Source organism: Crassostrea angulata, chromosome 3, assembly GCF_025612915.1.
Source record: "Crassostrea angulata isolate pt1a10 chromosome 3, ASM2561291v2, whole genome shotgun sequence".
NCBI lineage: Eukaryota > Metazoa > Mollusca > Bivalvia > Ostreida > Ostreidae > Magallana > Magallana angulata.
Window position 1 is genome coordinate 1,033,101 of NC_069113.1, and position 20,492 is coordinate 1,053,592.

At 36.2% G+C, this 20,492-nt stretch overlaps 1 protein-coding gene across 4 annotated transcripts; it reads right to left on the reverse strand.

Moving 5' to 3' along the window:
- Nucleotides 1-1,848: 1,848 nt before the first annotated feature.
- LOC128179057 (SH2 domain-containing adapter protein B-like) lies at nt 1,849-19,050 on the reverse strand. Of its 4 annotated transcripts, none has more exons than XM_052846549.1 (6): nt 18,597-19,050; nt 11,893-12,010; nt 8,279-9,061; nt 6,368-6,497; nt 3,775-3,894; nt 1,849-3,445 (listed from the first exon to the last, which is right to left on the reverse strand). In XM_052846549.1, exons 1-6 carry the CDS (start codon nt 18,678-18,680, stop codon nt 3,265-3,267), a joined length of 1,416 nt encoding a protein of 471 aa, XP_052702509.1. In that variant the 5' UTR covers nt 18,681-19,050; the 3' UTR covers nt 1,849-3,264. The 4 variants fall into 4 exon arrangements, with proteins under 4 accessions (XP_052702509.1, XP_052702508.1, XP_052702510.1 ...); XM_052846548.1 differs by lacking the exon at nt 18,597-19,050 and adding an exon at nt 15,782-16,267; XM_052846550.1 differs by lacking the exon at nt 18,597-19,050 and adding an exon at nt 14,491-14,634.
- Between the last annotated feature and the right edge of the window lie 1,442 nt (nt 19,051-20,492).

A 20,492-nucleotide genomic window follows, 5' to 3' on the forward strand; every position in this document is an offset into this window, starting at 1 on the left:
ACTGTAACACAGGGTACATGTAACCAGTACTACTGTAACACAGGGTACATGTACGTGTAACCAGTACTACTGTAACACAGGGTACATGTATGTGTAACCAGTACTACTGTAACACACAGTACATGTATGTGTAACCAAAACTACTGTAACAGACGGTACATGTATGTGTAACCAGTATTACTGTAACAGACGGTACACGTACGTGTAACCAGTACTGCTGTAACACACGGTACATGTACGTGTAACCAGTATTTCTGTAACAGACGGTACACGTACGTGTAACCAGTAATGCTGTAACACACGCTACATGTACGTGTAACCAGTATGACTGTAACAGACGGTACACGTACGTGTAACCAGTACTGCTGTAACACACGGTACATATATGTGTAACCAGTACTACTGTAACAGACGGTACACGTACGTGTAACCAGTACTGCTGTAACACACGGTACATGTACATGTAACCAGTATTATTGTAACACACGGTACATGTACGTGTAACCAGTACTCCTGTAACACACAGTACATGTATGTGTAACCAGTACTGCTGTAACACACGGTACATGTATGTGCAACCAGTATTACTGTAACACACGGTACATGTACGTGTAACCAGTACTGCTGTAACACACGGTACATGTACGTGTAACCAGTACTGCTGTAACACACGGTACATGTATGTGCAACCAGTATTACCCTAACACAGGGTACATGTACGTGTAACCAGTGCTACTGTAACACAGGGTACATGTACGTGTAACCAGTACTGCTGTAACACACGGTACATGTATGTGCAACCAGTATTACCCTAACACAGGGTACATGTACGTGTAACCAGTGCTACTGTAACACAGGGTACATGTACGTGTAACCAGTACTACTGTAACACAGGGTACATTTACGTGTAACCAGTACTACTGTAACACAGGGTACATTTACGTGTAACCAGTATTACTGTAACACACGGTACATGTTTTTCTTGTCATCTAGTCATGGAATGGGTTATTCAGAATTGTGGGAAAGGGCAAAACTATGACTTTATTGAAAATATTGATACTGAGTACTTAAATTAATGAGGTGCATAGACATCAATGGTCACCTGAAACACAGCAATAGAAATAGGATCCAGTATCATTGTGGAGTAAAATAGTTAGGATTTCAGGCACATGGCAGCAAGGTGCGATCTCAAATTTTGACCTATCAGTGTAGTGCAGCAGGTCAAAACATCAGCTGTTGAGGTCATGGGTTTGAAACCTGTCGTCTTTAAATCAACTCTTACCCTTTACAGTTTTTAATTCCCTAAAGGTTAAATATTGTACACATTTCAAATTTTCAAATTGTTATTTTAATTCTTTTCAAGGTGTACTTTTGCCCGTATTTTACTCCAGTGTCCTGTGCCACCTACATTTAACATAAAATAAAAAAAATGCACTTTCACTATGTACTTAATTATGCCCCTCCCTAACAGTAGACTGGGGGGGGGGGGGGTGTTCTTTGCTGACAGTCATATGCTTACAGTTTGCTGGCATTATGCCTTGGAATTCAAAGCTAGATCTTTATTTAAATTAACAAGGAAATAAAGATTCACCCAACCCTTAAAACGTATTAAACCTTTGAATTTCTTCACTTATTTATCACTAAAGGAAGGTTAAATCAACAACACATATTACATCAGAGGACAGAGAAATCCACTGGGAAATCGATTCAACAAAAGGACTCTTGTTACACTTTTAAAGAGTGAAAGGTCGACATTTCTCCATGTAGAAAATCGGTCTGTTTTTATACGTTATGCAAAGATAAGATTGCGTAGGAAGTATTTAGGGTAAACAAAATAAAAAAATAAACTCAAGTTTTATGTTTATTTCCACTTGAATAAATACACTTCATGAGTAAAATGACCATGTTTGGCAAAAAAAAAATTCATCAGAATCAACTTAAAGCTCATTTTAAACATTTGGGTTTATCAACAAGAGAGTATTTGACACTTAACAGGAAGTACAGCCAAGGCCTGACTAATCACATGCATGAATAATAAAAACCTGACGAAGGAAACGTAACTCAGGCTTTCCTGACAAAACTCTTTAACAAGTTAAGAATAAAATCACTGAATGATACACAATCAGATTCTTAAACAAAGCTGAAAATACCCTTCTAGCTGATTGCAAAATTAGTGATGATGTCAAACTCTGGGTCACGTAATCATCATTTGTTTAACTTAACAGAAGAAATGATAAGTGAGAACACTCAGAGATGGTATCCCAGCATCCTCTACACACAAAACTCCCATCATCCTCTCCAATTGCCAGGTGACATTGAAATGGCAGAATATGCATGATATGAGTATTGTTGTATTTTTCATGAATAATTGAGATAATACATATTGAATAGCCCAATCGAACTAAAAATTACATACATTTATAAACATTAAAAATCACACAGCAGAAACTGATCTCAATCACTAAAGACTGGGCTTACTGCATATATCCAAATAATTTAATGTAGGTTTATTGGTTTGATGTTAAATTCATACAAAAATTCTGCAAGATCCATAATCAAATATAAGTAGATGCTTCTGATTGCTCTATTTCTGGTGCACATCCTTAAGGTTAGCGTGATATACAGATTTATGCATGAGCAAAGTTTAAAAGTCTGATGTTCATCAGTTTGACTTTAACTGTTCAGTTTGTTAACTCCCTCTAGCATCCTGTTGTACTGAAAACACTACATCTGCTGGCCGGAAACTCTGTTGGCTAATGGCCCCTTCATTTAAGTATGGTGATCTATCATTTATTCTCTGCATAATTTTGCTATGTTGGTCCCAGATAAACACAGGTACATTCATTCACACTGAACAATAATACAGGAACGAATTCTGAACTCTACAATCTTCCAGAGGAAGTGTAGGAATAATGGTATAAAAGTTAGGGTGTACACATATAAAATACAGTCACTGATGATCACAGCTTGTTGCATAAAATGAGTTAAAAGTTTTCCTCAACAAGTCTATAAAAAACTGAAATATGTCCATTTAAAAACATTGCATATTTTTTCAGGAGTTCTTCTAAAATGAATTGAATCACATACAAAACAAAGAAACTTATTCAGTAACAAGTCTAACAAAGAGGATAATGGAACACTTTGGCAGGGAAAGGGATGAGCTGATAACGCCATGCAGTGACACTAACTCCCACAATACGTCAAAGAATCAGACGACCTCTACAACTACAAGCACCAATGTCAAATATCTAGGTCAAGGTCATGCTATGGTCGAGCGATCGGATGAAGCAGTTTAATATGACTCGCATTCTGGACTGGTAAATCGTGTCGTGTGTAATATGCCACCATTTCTGGAACAGTCGGGAATGGCTGGCTGTTCTCTCCGAGTACATACTCCCCCTGGGATAGGCTTATTCTCAGGTGCATCGGAATGCCCCCTACTCCCCTACAATAAAACAGATTATTGGTTAGTTTCAAACACTCAAAGAAAATACAATTGTTTCATTTAGGATTTGTTATGGGAGGTGCACTGATGATAAAAAAATACTCTAAATGATGAAAAAATTCCCTCTTCACAGTCATTTTCTCTGGTGTGTCATGTGTATTAATTAGAGGAATGACACTGAAATCGCTGTAAGCCTGTATACAATATAACTGTGTTTGATGCAACTGTGTTTTAGTGTGCATAAATGGGCAACAGGGAAATCCCACCCTTAGTTTGCCTGCCTCCCCAGTCTGCCATTTTTCTCTGATAGTTTTATTATGTGTACTTACTTGAGTGACAAGGAGAAGACATTTTTCTGGGTCTCGCTGCGCCGCACCAGATAACTGCCTTCTTTATGAACACGAAGCATGTCCTCGGCAACCTTTCTGGTAATTCCACCGTGGTAAAATCTGAAATGTCCAAAAAAGAGGTCTTTATTAGCATGAAGGAATACAAACAATTTAATGTCAGAAAAGATATTAAATAGAAATTTTGAATTTCTAAGTTGTTAAGAGCTTTAATCTACAAGAAATAAGACCAAAGTCATTTTGTTTGTTGTTCAATATTTTGGAGACATTGTAACATGTTGAAAGTACAAGGCTTCAATTTCCTCATGTAAAACGACGAAAAATCAGAGTGAGCCAAGAATTTGTCAGTGTAAATCGACCGTAATGTTAACAATACAGCATAGTCTGCCGAGTATCTCCCTGTAACATTCCACAATACCAGTCCAGGAAATAAAACCACATACACATAAACCTATTGTAGTCTAATATCAATACATTGAAAAGCTTTGATCACAGATTTTTAGCTACAACAAGTAGAGGTATAATAAGTATAATAATTATCTATGAACAATTTTTACCACATATAATTTTCAATCATATCCTTTTTATTTGCGAATTAAACAGAGTTCCTGATATATAAATGTAAATCACAGACAGCTGTGTCCAATTAACCAACATCTTGTTGTTGACACACAAAGTATGCTGTCAAGTGATGAAATTATCAAACCTAGATATAATTAACCACTTATAAAAAGAACTTAACCTAATGGGAAGTTCTGATATGGTTTTTTTTGCAGCAATGAAATGTCCCTATCCAATAACAGTTGACATCTCACATGCAATGTTGACTCTATTTTAAGAGTGAGAATTAAAGGAAAATTGCAGCATTAATAGCAAAAAAAATATGATCCCGTAAATGGGGTACTGTGGAATCATTAGATTTCGTGGTGGCTCAATTTTCGTGGAATTCGTGGGTACCTCTCATCCACGAATTAACATCCTCCACGAAATAATAAATTATGGTAATAAAGTCATATTTCCTTTGTAGGTTTCACAGAATACACGAAATTACGTCCCCACGAACTTGTAAAATTTAAGCAATCCACCAAAATTGGCCCCCACGAAATTTAATGATTCCACAGTAACCCCCCCCCTCCCCCCAATATTTTGCCAGTACATGTTACATATGCATACATGTATGTAGTAATATACACTATGGTTTTACAAAGGGTATGTAGTAATTTACACTATGGTATTACAAAAAGATATGAAGTAATTTACACTAAGGCATTACAAAAAGATATGAAGTAAGGCCTAAGAAAAAAAAGTGTTTGTTTCCACTTTCCCAACCGACCCTAGCTTTTACCCCCCGACTCAAAACTTTTTTAAAGGATTTTTGATGGAAAATCGTTTATTTTCGTTTTTATCCGATTTGGAAAAAAATTACTCAAAATTTTGGTCACAAAAACGCTTGAAGCAGTTACTCTTCTCAAATCAGTGTAACTCAAACGTTTTGTTTCAAAATGGCTGTATGTTTCCATGTGCTGTAGATTTTAATAATGCTCTCATCGTTGGCAGAGGAAGTATCTGATATATAATATCATTTTTGTGTTTTCTTAATAGTCAGGAATGATATTAAAAGTATTTCTCATTTTTACCATTCAGCAGTGTCAGTATCTAACCGGCATGTATGGATACTTCAATATTAAAGGGAAAAAAAAATATTTGAAAGAAAAAAAAATTCCGACCGACCGACCCTACTTTTTTTCAGCATGAAAGCAGAAACAAACCATTTTTTTTGTTAGGCCTAATTTACACTACAGAATAACAAAAAGATATGAAGTAATTTACACAACTGTATTACAAAAAGATATGAAGTAATTTACACTACGGAATTACAAAAAGATATCAAGTAATTTACACTACGGTATTACAAAAAGATATGAAGCAATTTACACGACTGTATTACAAAAAGATATGAAGTAATTTACACTACGGAATTACAAAAAGATATGAAGTAATTTACACGACGGTATTACAAAAAGAAATGAAGTAATTTACACGACTGTATTACAAAAAGATATGAAGTAATTTACACTACGGAATTACACGACGGTATTACAAAAAGATATGAAGTAATTTACACTACAGTATTACAAAAAGATATAAAGTAATTTACACTACGGTATTACAAGTCTGCAGCACTGTTACACTTAAACATGGAGATTATGGCAGCCAGTACTTGGTGATATGATAAACATGGAGATTATGGCAGCCAGTACTTGGTGATACGATAAACATGGAGATTATGGCCACCAATACTTAGTGATACGATAAACATGGAGATTATTGCAGCCAGTACTTGGTGATACAATAAACATGGAAATTATGGCAGCCAGTACTTAGTGATATTATAAACATGGAGATTATGGCGGCCAGTACTTGGTGATACGATTAACATGGAGATTATGGCAGCCAGTGCTTGGTGATACGATAAATATGGAGATTATGGCAGCCAGTACTTGGTTATACTATAAACATGGAGATTATGGCAGCCATTATGGCAGCCAGTACTTGGTTATATTACTACACTTACTTCTGTATGTCCAGCGGAAGCTTAGGGTCGATGGGCTCAGCCAGAGATTTGGACTGTGAGGGGGGGATACTCTGCGACAGTTGGGGGCTGGTCCTCCGTGGGGGTGGGTGATCTGGAGCCTTAGGGGTGGCTGCAATGAAAAACAATAATACATCAACACAGAAATCACACTCAATCTTTATATGAAGTATTTTAGATACTGACGGCTGTAATTAAAGCTGCTTGGTCCGATTTTTTTGTAATTACAGTATCAATTTTTTTTTCATACAAATCATTTATCTTAGAAAGTTATAGACTTTCTCCTATTTACACCAGCAGAATCAGTCTCCTTTCAAAGTTAGAAATATTCAAAGTAAATAAAAATAATTTCTCTTTGGGCAAACGAAAAAACAAACCAAAATGCATCACGGGAATGTTTAGAAAAGGAAACCGCTTGGTTTCGTCCCCCGAATGATTGGGGTTATTCAACCCGCATGTTATGCATCGATTGTAAAGAACGCAGACTTTGGAAATATTAGCGAACAAAACGTACACATGTAATTTGTCTGATCATTTTGACCTTTATTTAAAGCGATGTCAAATTCGTAATACAACCATACCCGTCTCGTCGTCAGGGGTGAAATTAACACGAGGCGAAATAACGCGGTACCTTTTAATGTCGTTTGTTTTGTTAGCAAATTTTGTTCGTATTTTTCTTCATTGAAATTTGGCATAATTGACGGGTAAAACTACTGCATTGTCTATTATTATACATACACTAAGCATAGCCATCGTTTAAAAGTGTGCATAAAATTTGATATAAAATCGGACCAAGCAGCTTTAAATGGGCTATGACAGATTCATTATGTAGAATAAGATTTTTGAGCAATTCATTTTTATTATTGTCTGATATGTATTCATTACAAAAATGAACAATGTACTGTAAATCATAGTTGTGGCCAAGTGCCAGGGTCGAGCAATTTTGATTCATTATAAATGTTAGTTATATCCCAATAATTTATAATTTCTAAGATCAGAGGATTATAACCTTCTCTGCTATTAGCATGAGTTCGTTATAACCATTCTCACTGTAACCATGTTTCACTGTGATTTCCAGTAAAGAAACATGGAATACATTGATGAGAACAGCATGGTTAATTCATGTACTATACTCGTCAGAATGTGTAGCATAGCTATTGAATTATTAAATATTATGTAAATCATAAAGGCATAAAATTCTAATAAATGGCTAGTAAGTGGGGGGGCTCATAATATAAAGGACTATACATGTATATAGTAAGGATCTCAAATGGCCTCTTAAAACAAAGCATCCTAGTTTTTAAACTTTCTATCTTAATCTTTTTATTATAAATTGTGTAACTTTTGATAAATATACTTCAGATTTTTTTTTATGATTTTCAATATGATCTTATTACCCTCAATTTAGAAGTAATACATCATAAAGATTTTCTTTTCTGCCCATTTGTGAATTATGCATAAAACTGCTTATCATGGAACAGTTTTTCTTTAAGAACACATTGACAGCAGGTTTATAGGCAAACATTATATTTTTGTCAATGATCTATCAGAAAAATCTTCCTAAACCAAACTTGCACTCCATGTTTTTCTGACCAATACACTGTTAGTGAGTTGAATTAGAAAGCATGTTAATTGAAAAACTAATAAAATGTTGATTTATGGGAACTAAAACTGACTCTTTAAATATCATATAAAGACTTTTAATTGTATTTCGTAGATGACTGCACATACAACTTTATGGTCCACATTAAGTCTTTTATAGCAGGAAATTCTTTATTCTTAATTACTAATGCAAACCAACACAATCACTGAACTATGCTAACTTTGAGCTAAACATTTGAACTAGTAACCATTACAACAGAGCAATGATGTTGTATGGCAGCTGATACTTACACGACACCTGAGAGATAATTTTAGAATGTGGTCGGATGTCCCATGCTTCTTCGTACGTCTGAGGGGGTGGGGGTGGGGCAAAGTCTGGGGGTGGGGGGCTCCCGGGGGGCACCTGTCCCCCTGACATCCCCACACGACTAAATCTCTCCTCTAACTCCTTCTGCTTCGAATCCCAAGGCTGTTCGTAGTTAGAAGAATACACTTGCTCGGAATTCTGGGAGCTACGATTCATCACTGGAGAGGATTTTTTGGTGGAGATTGAGGACATGGGCTCCTCATACTCGTATCTACCCTTGGGCTTGGATTCACTAGCCCGGCGGGCCTCCATAAGCTTAGCATCTAATTGTTTTTGTTTGAAGTTGGAATCCCACGCTTCCTCGTAAACATCCATCCTTTGGCTTGGTTTGTTCGGACTTGTCGGAGATGTAGGTTGACTTTTCCTGGACACTAGATCTGCCTTTTCACAAATCTGGTTGAACTGCTCTTGTTTGCCCCTGGAGTCCCACGGATCCTCATACTGGGGTATAACCGGAGTCCGGGGGGAGGTGGGCGACCGAGGGGACACAGATTCCTTCAACTTCCAGGTCACAAGATGATCATACACAGCCGAATTATCGTCCTCTGGGGTCCCTCCTGAGGGTTCTGAGAGGGTTCTGTGTAGTACGCTGGGCTCTGTCCTTACTGGACCTACAGACCGGGCCAATGAATACCCGCTGGGCTTGTCCTCTAAGGGAGAAGACTTTCGACTACCTCCTCCTCCTCCTCCACCTTCTCTTCTGATCGCTACAAAACAAGATAAACACAATGAGTCACAGACAGCCTACTTGCTGCTCAAACTCTCCTATTGTTATACCAACCACAGGGTAAGACATTTTTATCTTATGAATTCCATTTAAAAATAAACCTTTAATCACACATTGCACAGTAGGTACCCTGAGGCTATGCAATGACATTTTTTAAATGCCATTTACCTGGATGATCAATATGAAATGAACTGATTGACTGCTATATACATGTATATCAATTATACCCAACCAAACTCTTATACTCTCTAAAACTATATTATATACATATATCTTATGTTGATTTAAATAAAAAGGTACTGCCATTCAAATAAAGAAGTTAATTCATGAAATATTTCTCAATTAAAATAATAAAAACTCAAATATTTACCAAACTCAGTCTGTCTAGAGTACCAGTATTAATCAAGGAAGTGTTTGATCAAAAAATCAACCCAGTATTCCAATGCTAGTGATAAGGAGAAATCTGTTAGTCTTAGCCTCAAGACACCGCACTTATAACAATAATTCCCCAACAGACCACCAAAAGCTTACCAGAGGAGTGTTTGGGTCAAAATATTGGCTAATATATCCAGAAAATCAGCACAATACAAGTGTGTGACCCGCAGCCTATCAGGGGGAAGTATTCTCTCAGCGATGAGGTTCCGACAGTTTCACTACAGTTTCCTACATGTTAATCGTGGCTGGTTCCGACCCAGTGATTATGAATACATCATGTTTACTAATACACGGCCTACAGCCATTGTCACGCTTGACTGGAGCGAGTCAATGACCATGACAGACACACAGGTAATTCCCTCCCACCTGTTTTGTTTCCTCATGTGATGTAATGGTTTTATGGGTAATACATGTCTACATATTGACTCAGATCCCAATCTCTCAAATAACAAATAGGCCTAATGACAATTAACAACCATGGCAGATTTATGGCAATCAAGTCAACTAAATACCCATAATAATATAAGAGTATAGATCTTATGCCTGTTTTACAGTAAAGATCTTAATATTTTTTTCCGTTAAAAGAAATATAATGCATGGTGCACTGTTTTTCATTTGTGGATCATTTACTGTAAATTTCTCAAAAAGTTTTAAGTCATACATTATCAGAATTACAATACCCCTTCCTCCAGTATATACATGCCTGTTATACCCACCTAGACCCTTGGATAGCTCGTCCTACAAAAATTCAAACACACTGACTACATGGAGCATTTCCTACATATAGTCATCACCCAATTGTAGTTAAATAATGGAATGTGGGGCCATCAAGGGGATTTTCCGGAGTTTTCAAGTACAAGTACCAGTGTTATACACAATATAATGAATTAAACCTCCAACCGCTAAACAAGTAAAGAAAAGGGGGTTAGCAAGTAGGGGGAGGGGTTTATCATCAAAGACCTGGGGGGTGGGGGGTCTGATTTTTCACTCTGTTCTCCCACCCTTCTTTCCTCTTTTATATGACAATGGGGTCAATTGACAGGAAGCCAAACTCGTATATTACACAGTAACTGTAATGTATTGATCCATGCTCACCACTTGGAGTTTGGACCCGGTCATATACACATGACTGATATTTGATACCAGCGTACATTGTACATGTTTTACTACTTTTATTTCAATTTGAAGTGAAACTTGTAATTTGATCAAATATCAAAATTTTTTACTATTGTACTAGGAAGTTAAGCATGTCGATACTTGATCCCGCTATAGCAGGGTGTGTGGTAATTAACAACCGGCCAGTAACTGTAGTAACATATAGGAAATGAAAAGGTTACTCATCTATGACTGGCAATGTTTTCTACTGAACATGTTGTATAGTACAGGTATAGACTTTAGTACAAGGTCATAGTACAGGTATAGACTTTAGTACAAGGTCATATTGCATAAATATCCTGGCAATCAATGTTACATTACAATCAGGGAAAACTGTCTGCAAGGAAATAAAAACTAAATCTCTTCCTTAAATCAAAAACCAATCTGAGGATCTTGAACCTATTTATGGAGCAAAACTAAATATGGCAGAAAAAGAGTGCAGGATTACGACATCACTCTTAAGTTCTACAGCTCTTCGTGTCTGAAGAATAAGCCCAAGTGCATTAAATGGTGATTCATCCAGCTCATCCTTCAAATCAAGATTGACAATTCAATTGATCTCTTGATCAGATGGTTTATATATAGATACAAAGTGGGATTTGACCTTCATGTCACATAGAGGTCATTCCAGGGTCGTGATGACAGCTGACTCCATGGCATCATGGTAACCCCTTGTGTCATGCTTCACAAGCCCAATTAACATCAGTGGGGGAAGGAAATGGTAAGTAAAATTAACACTGATTTAAAAATCAATGATAAAGAGTTATTGCCCTTTTAGCTAAAATGGACAAGATAAGTATCTCAATTACTACTGAAGGAGAAATAATCCTGACAAAAGTATGATTTGCACAAAATTCAGACTAATTTGACATTTATATGTGTAATATCAATGTTGAAATTTAAATTTAAGTTATTAATGTTGGCAAAATCACTTCACTTCAAGAGATAATGGTCTACTGATTTATAACCTGATTGAAAGAGGAACTCTACGGTCAATTCTATTTATAATAAAATTTTGTATCTCCCAGGAATGCTTGACTTAACACCGAAAGGCCACAGTCAAATAGCAATGGTGGTTCGTTTTTTTTTTTGGTTATAGATGTATTTCTTATATAGAACAAAAAAAATATGACCCCTTCACTTCTTTAAGAAAGTATAAGTAGTTGGTATGGAAAACACCAGACTGCAATTTATTTATAAGTGATAAACATAGGTATGTACCATGAACCAGTTTACTGGTTTCGTAGGGTTCCGTGTACTCCGCAGAACTGCATCGTGGGATTCCCTGCAGGTGTTCCATTCTTTTGTCCGGGGGGAGCACATAATCACCCAGACTCACCTATAAGATCAAACGCAAATATACAAAACAGTGCAACAGGAGGAAGCAGGTATTGTACAAGATATATGGTGAATATTAGAAGAGTACGCCAACTAATTGGTGGATAATACATATCGCAGATCTTTTATAATTGATATGTTTGTTGTAAATACAATAATAGCGACATCAATTTCCATACTAACCAAATAGGGCTTTTACAGAAAAAAAAACCACATTTCGAAAATATATAGCAGTTTCCATGTTAACATTCTGAAGGTAATGATTCTCCACCAATGTTTCTCTATAGTTTGAAATTGACAACATCCCAAATGCCCATCTTAATTCTTGGTTACCATGGCAACAGATACCAATAAGAAGTTAGGCGACAATGCTTGCCAGAACCCCTACTAGTGTATTTCTCGACTGTGTATAATTTTGTTCACTAAAGAAAAAAAATTGGGGTTCGAGAATATTATATATAATTCAAGGACAACAAATTCATCACTCAAATGTGGATTTTAAGTATTTGATAACTTTATCAAGGTCTTAGAAATGATTAAAATACATATATTAATTCAAGATAATAACATCGATACTCATTGCATTTCATTCAATATTATCTATATCAAAGGGCAGATCACTCTAAGTGTAAAAGAATTCCATTATATAACTCTTTACTCTCCATAGAGAGGGTCCTTGCCATAACAGTGGATCAAACCCTTGAAAACTCATCACAAATCTGGGCTATATCACAAGGTTGTCATTTGATGACTTGCTCTGAGCAGCTCATCAAGAAAAATAAAGTACAAATTAATTAAGCCGTGCTTGATGTATTATAGATCAATTGGACAAAAAATTGTTTTGCACAAATATTACAAAGAATGTAATAAAAATGAACAGCTAATAAAATCATGGATGAAGTAGGGCACACAGAATCGGATCACTACATCCTCATTAAAAAGCCTCGTAATAAGAGGATGTCATGTCTGACATTTTAAACAAGTTATTGTTTTCTCTTTGGTCATTTTTTTTATAACACAGAGAATATTACAGTTTCTATAATTATTCTACAAAATCTGGTCCCATTCCTTACTTAATCCAGCAATCAAATCTACAGATCAAATTACCTGTGGTCTCAGAGGAAAAGACACAGATACAGGCCTCCTAATAGCCATGGTAATCTCTGATTAACACAACTATTAAAAAAATCAAGGAAGAACGCCGACCCACTTCTACGATATTCATATGTCATAACTTCTGAACCCCATATATCTATTTCCCTGTGTGAAAAGGCATTTCCAATTAACACGATGAAAGGGACAAAAAAAAAATTGTTTCAGAAACAAATGGGCAGATGGAGGGACCTTGAGGTATTACGCAATATGTATGTACACGTATTTGATCTACTAATCTTGTACCATTACCCCCACAGAGTTCTGAAGTACTTTGTAGTCTGGGGACAAACACTTCATGGTACGTTTCACTTCACAGTCTGTTCCAAAAATTACAACAAAAATTTTGGGAAAAGTGTTGGGAACATTTGAAAGTGATGGCAGTTAATCAAAACATATATTCTTTGCTGACTCATTGAACAAAGATATTTATAAAGGGACTTTGTATACAATTATTTCTCACTTTTTTACTTGGTCCTTGCTACTATATGGGGCATTTCCAATCCTCATAACCAAAAATACTCTCACTACTTAACATTTATCAATGTCAAATTAAAGATTTTTTTTCAACTCAAAGTCACAAGAAAAGTGATCTTATTGATTAAGAATTTTTTCAATGAACATTTATGTAAAAAATATTGAGTTATTCTTGAAGCTTGTATTTGCTAGCATTCAATTAACAATATACTTTGAATCATAAAGTATCTCTAACTTAAAATTTTTTAATGGTACAAACTAATTCTTATTGTAGAGGGTTCAGAAAGAATAAACTGAATGAAACTGACCAGACAGTTTTCAAATTGCAAAACAAATTTTTCTCAGAGGGTGCACTGACACAATGCTTTGTGAAGATATAACATGAAGGATAACACTGAAAGAATAACTAAAGGGGTAACAAAGCAAGGCTCTGTCGTATAGAGTCACCTGCAGGAAGCAAAAACTTTTACATCCTCAATCTATGTCCGGCTCATCCAGGGAAAAAATAATAACAAAACATGTTTATATTGTACAATGTTTTTTGTAAGTTCAGGGCCTGTATAAAAAAATATTCACAGTTTTGAACTTGTACAAGGAAGTTGGACCTAACAGTGACCTGAACTTGTAATTCCTTTTTGCAATCTGCATTTACAATTTCATTACTTGGAATAAGTTGCATAAAGAGGTTGTTTAAGACTGACCCTTCCTAAAATGTTGAAAAGACCTGGTTTTATGAAATTATCACTTTTTTTCTCCAAACAACTTCTTTCATAACAACAGAAGTACAGTAAAATAAAAACATAATTCATCAACTATGAAAGCTATAGATATATATAAAGGAATATTTCTTACTTTATAACTACACGTACATCTTGGCACAAAACTTAATCCAACAATTCTCTTTCCTTTCATTTCTGTTGCCTGAAGTGATTGTATGTACAGACCAAAGTAAAAACTCAAACCTACAAGTGTACCCCAGTATATAATTTGCTGTGCCTGACATCATCTTTCTATTCTTAGATGTGGCTTACTAATCTTAAATTTAAAAAAAGAAGATGAAAATACTCTTAGTGCAACTGCTCTGGTGTTTTTATGAAACATGAAGTGTATGAGACGAGAGTAAGTTTGTGGAATTGTTGAAGTCGGCCGGTACGAGCAGCCACAAACACTTCAGCTAAGTGTTCTATACGAGGGGATGTTGTTATGATGCAAACTTTCATGAAAGCATGTTTCTCCCATCTTCCGTGCCACTTTACAATGTCAAGCCCAGTGACGTACCAACCTTCTATCTGAAATGTCATCTCAGTTCACTGCGAGTGTCGCAACAATCTAAACATCATGTGATTCCATATCTGATTCATTGAACTATTTACCGAGTTTCATCAACACACTAAAAAACCCAACAGTACAAATAAACCATTCAGTCCCCTTCATAAAGTAAAATCTGACGTTTTTGACCGAAATTCAAACAGTCAGGGGTTAACTTTCAAAAATCTGTTCATCATCATTGATTGTTAATTGATGGAGGACAAAACTCAAATCTATATACAGTTGTACATGTATTAGATTATTGCTACAATTCGTAAAACTCGACATAGGGTTAAAAACACTGAAGTTAAGAAAAAATAGATCTGGTCATTAGATGTAATCTTTAAAAACTTGATACGTGATTAACTGATTATTCTACAAATTATAAACATCTAGTTTGTGGACAGATGAATTACATGCTGACTTGGTAATCTTTTAAGAATTTTTCTAATTCTTTTCGAATTCTAATATTTATTCATGTATCAAATGTTAACAGACCCGCTAAAATCAGCATGCATCCTTTTATCAATAATTTGTGACACACCTGACAGAACGAATTTTAAAGCATTTTAATGATGAAATACCAATGTACATGTATCATCATGACTACGTGATAGGAATTTTCATCACTGTGTCTTTGCTGGTCACCAGGAGTTAATAGAACATTCCATTAAATGTGAAAGTAATTAATGTAACATACAAGTAATTCATCATTCCACAAACTTTCAAGGAATCAAAATAGCTATATTGAACCCACTACTGACTAAGGGTATTACTACAGATCAAGATACAGTACTAAGTAGTTACTGGTTACAACAATGAACACCTGGTGTACCTTTTCTTCAGGTAACACAAGGGACAACCCATCACCACCTAAACTAGAGCACTGTGTTAGCGGCCCCTCCCCCTCCGGACTGGGTTCATGCTCGGGGGAGGGGCAGGCAGACGGATCGTGTTTAGTGGGCTTTGCCTCGGCGGTATGAGGAGCTGAGGTTCTGGAGTCTTTGAATGCTGTTCGATTTCTGCTGCTGCGAACAGGCCTATTCTTGTTAAACAATTCACTGTCATTTATTGCTTTTTGAACAGATGGTGGGAGATGGCTGAAAGGCTCCGAATAAACACGATCGTCTGCATCCAGCGGACTTCCTGTTAACATTACTTATTGATTCACTCTGCCTTACCACTTAACAATCGCATATTATCTCTATTCCAGGAAGTTAAAAATTTTTCCTTCCTTGAACGCCGCAGAGAAAGTGAAATGTAAGGTCATTGGATAATTTCAAAATTTGATTTGGCGCGAAATTCAAAAATTGGATAAATAACAATTATTTATGAAATGTCAAATATCCTCTGTTTACTGGCTATTCGGTATATTTCATTAATAGGTAAATAAAGTTAACTTAATCTATAGCTGTCGATTCATTTAATTCACTATACCTATACAGAAATGTACATCTTTCAAATAGCGATGTCATGGTTATAATCACATGCTGCTCTGTTATATGTAGTGATTTGAAAACCAAACACATGCTTTTCTGTTATATGTAGTGATGTCATAGTTAAACCCACGCTCTAATGTTATATGCAGATATGTCATAGTTAAACCAGGGACGTATATACCGTCCCTGGTTAAACACATGCTTCTAGGTTATATGTAGTGATGTCATAGTCAAACACGTGTCCATCAGTTATATGTTGTTATGTCATAGTCAAACACATGCTTCTAGTCAAGCACATGCTTCTCTGTTTCACATTGTAATGTTATAGTCAGACACATGCTTCTTTGTTATATGTTGTGATGTCATAGTCAAACACATGCTTCTTTGTTGTATGTTGTGATGTTAAAGTAAAACACATGCTTCTCTGTTATATGGTGTGATGTCACAGTCAAGGCCATACTGCTCTGTTGTATGTTGTGATGTCACAGTCTAGGCCATACTGCTTTGTTATATGTTGTGATGTCACAGTCAAGGTCATACTGCTCTGTTGTATGTTGTGATGTCACAGTCAAGGCCATACTGCTCTGTTGTATGTTGTGATGTCACAGTCAAGGCTTTACTGCTCTGTTGTATGTTGTGATGTCACAGTCAAGGCCATACTGCTCTGTTGTATGTTGTGATGTCATAGTCAAGGCCATACTGCTCTGTTGTATGTTGTGATGTCACAGTCAAGGCCATACTGCTCTGTTATATGTTGTGATGTCACAGTCAAGGCTATACTGCTCTGTTGTATGTTGTGGTGTCACAGTCAAGGCCATACTGCTCTCTTATATGTTGTGATGTCACAGTCAAGGCCATACTGCTCTGTTGTATGTTGTGATGTCACAGTCAAGGCCATACTGCTCTGTTATAATTATATGTTGTGATGTGTCAGTCAATGTAGATTACTATATTGTTCATAATGACATTGTCCTAAACAAGGACATGTCTCTTCAATGCTATTTTTAGTTATTTGTATCTGGTAAATAAGGACACTCTATTTAGAGTCACAAACAAGGGAAGGCTACTCAAATCAAAAGTAACAACAAGCTATTACGTGAAGTGATCAATCGGGGGGGGGGGGGGGTCATCGTGAGTTGAGCGTTCTCATTAACATGTTCGCTGTACTTGGCACTTGGGTGGCAAATACTGTGCACACTTTAAAGCCATAGCTTATTAGATTAAAAAGATGCGTATAGAATCGATATGCATATTACATATGATAACACCCTCCCTCCCTTTTTCTGGACTCTTTTACCTGATTGAATACAGACCTAGTTAGGAATTAATTGAATTCTTTTTAATTTTACACTTTTTAAGGCTCGCCGCTATCTTCCCCTCTCGGCACAATTAATGTAAACTTTCCACAGAGACTTAAAAAAAAAAATTCTAGTCACCTGTAGCTAGCCTTGACTAATAAACAAAATTCTAGTCACTTGTAGCTAGCCTTGACTTATAAACAAAATTCTAGTCACTTGTAGCTAACCTTGACTTATAAACAAAATTCTAGTCACTTGTAGCTAGCCTTGACTTATAAACAAAATTCTAGTCACTTGTAGCTAGCCTTGACTTATAAACAAAATTCTAGTCACTTGTAGCTAGCCTTGACTTATAAACAAAATTCTAGTCACTTGTAGCTAGCCTTGACTTATAAACTTAAGGATGCTGGATGGTCAACAAGTTAACCAAAAGATCTACCAAAAATTTTCAAGTATGATATATTAAGCCATAAACTTTTATTGTGTAAACAAAATTACCATATATTTTAGCATTAACATTTTAACATTTCCTTACATCCTTATACAGAACTATTCTTCTTTAGGAGATCAATATACCCTGAAAATGGCCACCACCACCCAGCTCTCTTAATTAGCAATGTCTTTCAAAATCCCTAGCTCTGTAAAACTGCCACCGTCTCAAAAGTCAGAATATCGCTCACCCTTTTCTGAGTCGAAGTATTTTAACCTTGACCTTAACTGGCACCTCGAAGGTCCGATCGCCGTATCAAGATCGAGAGATCTTACCGTGGCTGAGTGCAATGTACTGTATGTTTAATATTTCTCTTTTCAAAGACTGGGGTGTGCTTTGCATCTGTCAAAGTCTGTCTGTCTGTCTGTCTGTCTCTCTCTCTCTCTCTCTCTGACCGGACAGACACGACGTGTGCAAGCTTACCTCGCCGACCTGGGCATCGCTGCCTAGCCGTAGTCGCCGACTGTGGGCTGCCCACTGCCTACCCCGCTCCTTCCGTGCCTGCATTATCCTATGGGATCACACACAATCTCATATACCGGCTGGTTGGAAACGGCTCATCCTTTTATCTTATTATCTCCGTCGGAAGTTCTTTTTAGAGCACACAGGAAAAGTTTCCGCAAGAAGCTACACAATTTTTCTGTGTGTGCGATTATTTCTCACTCCCGTCTCATCATTTTAGAATAAAAATACGGAGATTGCACAATTGTGCAAAGTGGAAAAAGTGCTAAAATATCGCTGAAGAAATCAATCCGCTGCAACGGTTTAACTCTAACCACCGACAACAACATATTAAAAATCCATGATATTTTAAGAAATACACATCCTTAAATGGACACATTAAAACTGACAGCGGAGACCAGTAAGTGAGACATCCGGAGGAAGACTGCTCTCAATATCAATCTCTACATTCAATTAATGACACATGTAGGAAGTGAGAGACGGGGGCTCCGCCCACTCCAATGGCGCCCGGTGGCTGAGGAGCTCTCCAGTGTCGGGGTCGGGGTTGCTGTCAGTTGGATGACCACAGAGGCCAGGGATTTGGCCCCGGTACACAGCTAAGATATGAAGTCTACTGACGACACATTTATTCTTAATTTTCTCCTTTTTTTTGCAAAAGATAAATGACGAGGGAGACAATGACCTTACAGAAGGAAGAGCTGAACCCCCTTAAGGATAAGGCGTCTTTCTCCTTAAATATAATTAACGAGGGTCTCTGTCAACTTAAAAAGTCAGCAACAACGACGCTCTTTGATCTGCAGGACTAGCACAGTGTACGTGTGGGCTATTGTGAATGTTTGTTAAATGATCGTCTTCAGAGATTTCATTACGGATGTTTGTTATTTAAGACAAGGAAATCGCTGGAATGAGGATAAAAAAATATAGCTGTCTTTGTTCGTTCGTTGAAACTTCATCCTCTTTTGCACCTCAAAATTATTTAACGCAATATGAGCTGCATTATATATGTAGGAAATATTTTTTTGTATAGCTGTGATTTTTATTTCTTTATCAAATAAGTTAAAAACTTCTTTATATTCATACATTGTATTTGAATAGATGAAAACTATTTCAATTTTATTGTTGTCATCCTGTGCAAAAAAATCAAAACAATATTGAATTCCACAGCCACAGCATAGAAATCCTTCTGGTGATGTAAGAAGGCCCGGTGCTCAAAATATTACCAGATATACTTAAAATTATGCAACAAATTATATTAGGTTCAAAATTGGAATATTTCCTTCTATTTTTAGATATTGATAAAGTCTAAAACTAGCCAAGGTCATCCAGCTCTCTTAATGTTACGGTTTTAATTTTTTTTATTTTCATATAACAGGTTTAAGGAACTTGCAAAACAAATATAAACGCCCGTTATTCAGTGAAATAAAATCTTTAATAGTTTGGCCTCGATTGCTTTAAGGGTCCTCCACATGCAGTGATTATAACTGTTAAAGACAGTAGTACATCACAACGCGGATATTCACGTGTTAAAGGAATTGTTGACATCGATATAGACTTGTCTAACTTTGTCACGTTCGAGCCCAGTGGATATAACACTACTGACTCAACCTCAGCCAGATCATGAGTTCGAATACGACAGAAACTTTTATATACATAAAATATGCAATACATTTTGTTAATTATATTTTCCCCTAAAGTTGCGTAATTTTTGTAAAATCGTACAAAAATACTAGAATGTTACATCTTTTAAGAATGCATCGGTTTGTGCAGGTTCGGGAAACTTTTTCTAAACTTGTTAACGACACTTAAAATGAAAAGTATATTTCTTAAAGTTTGAGGAATACTAACTTATGTGTTTTA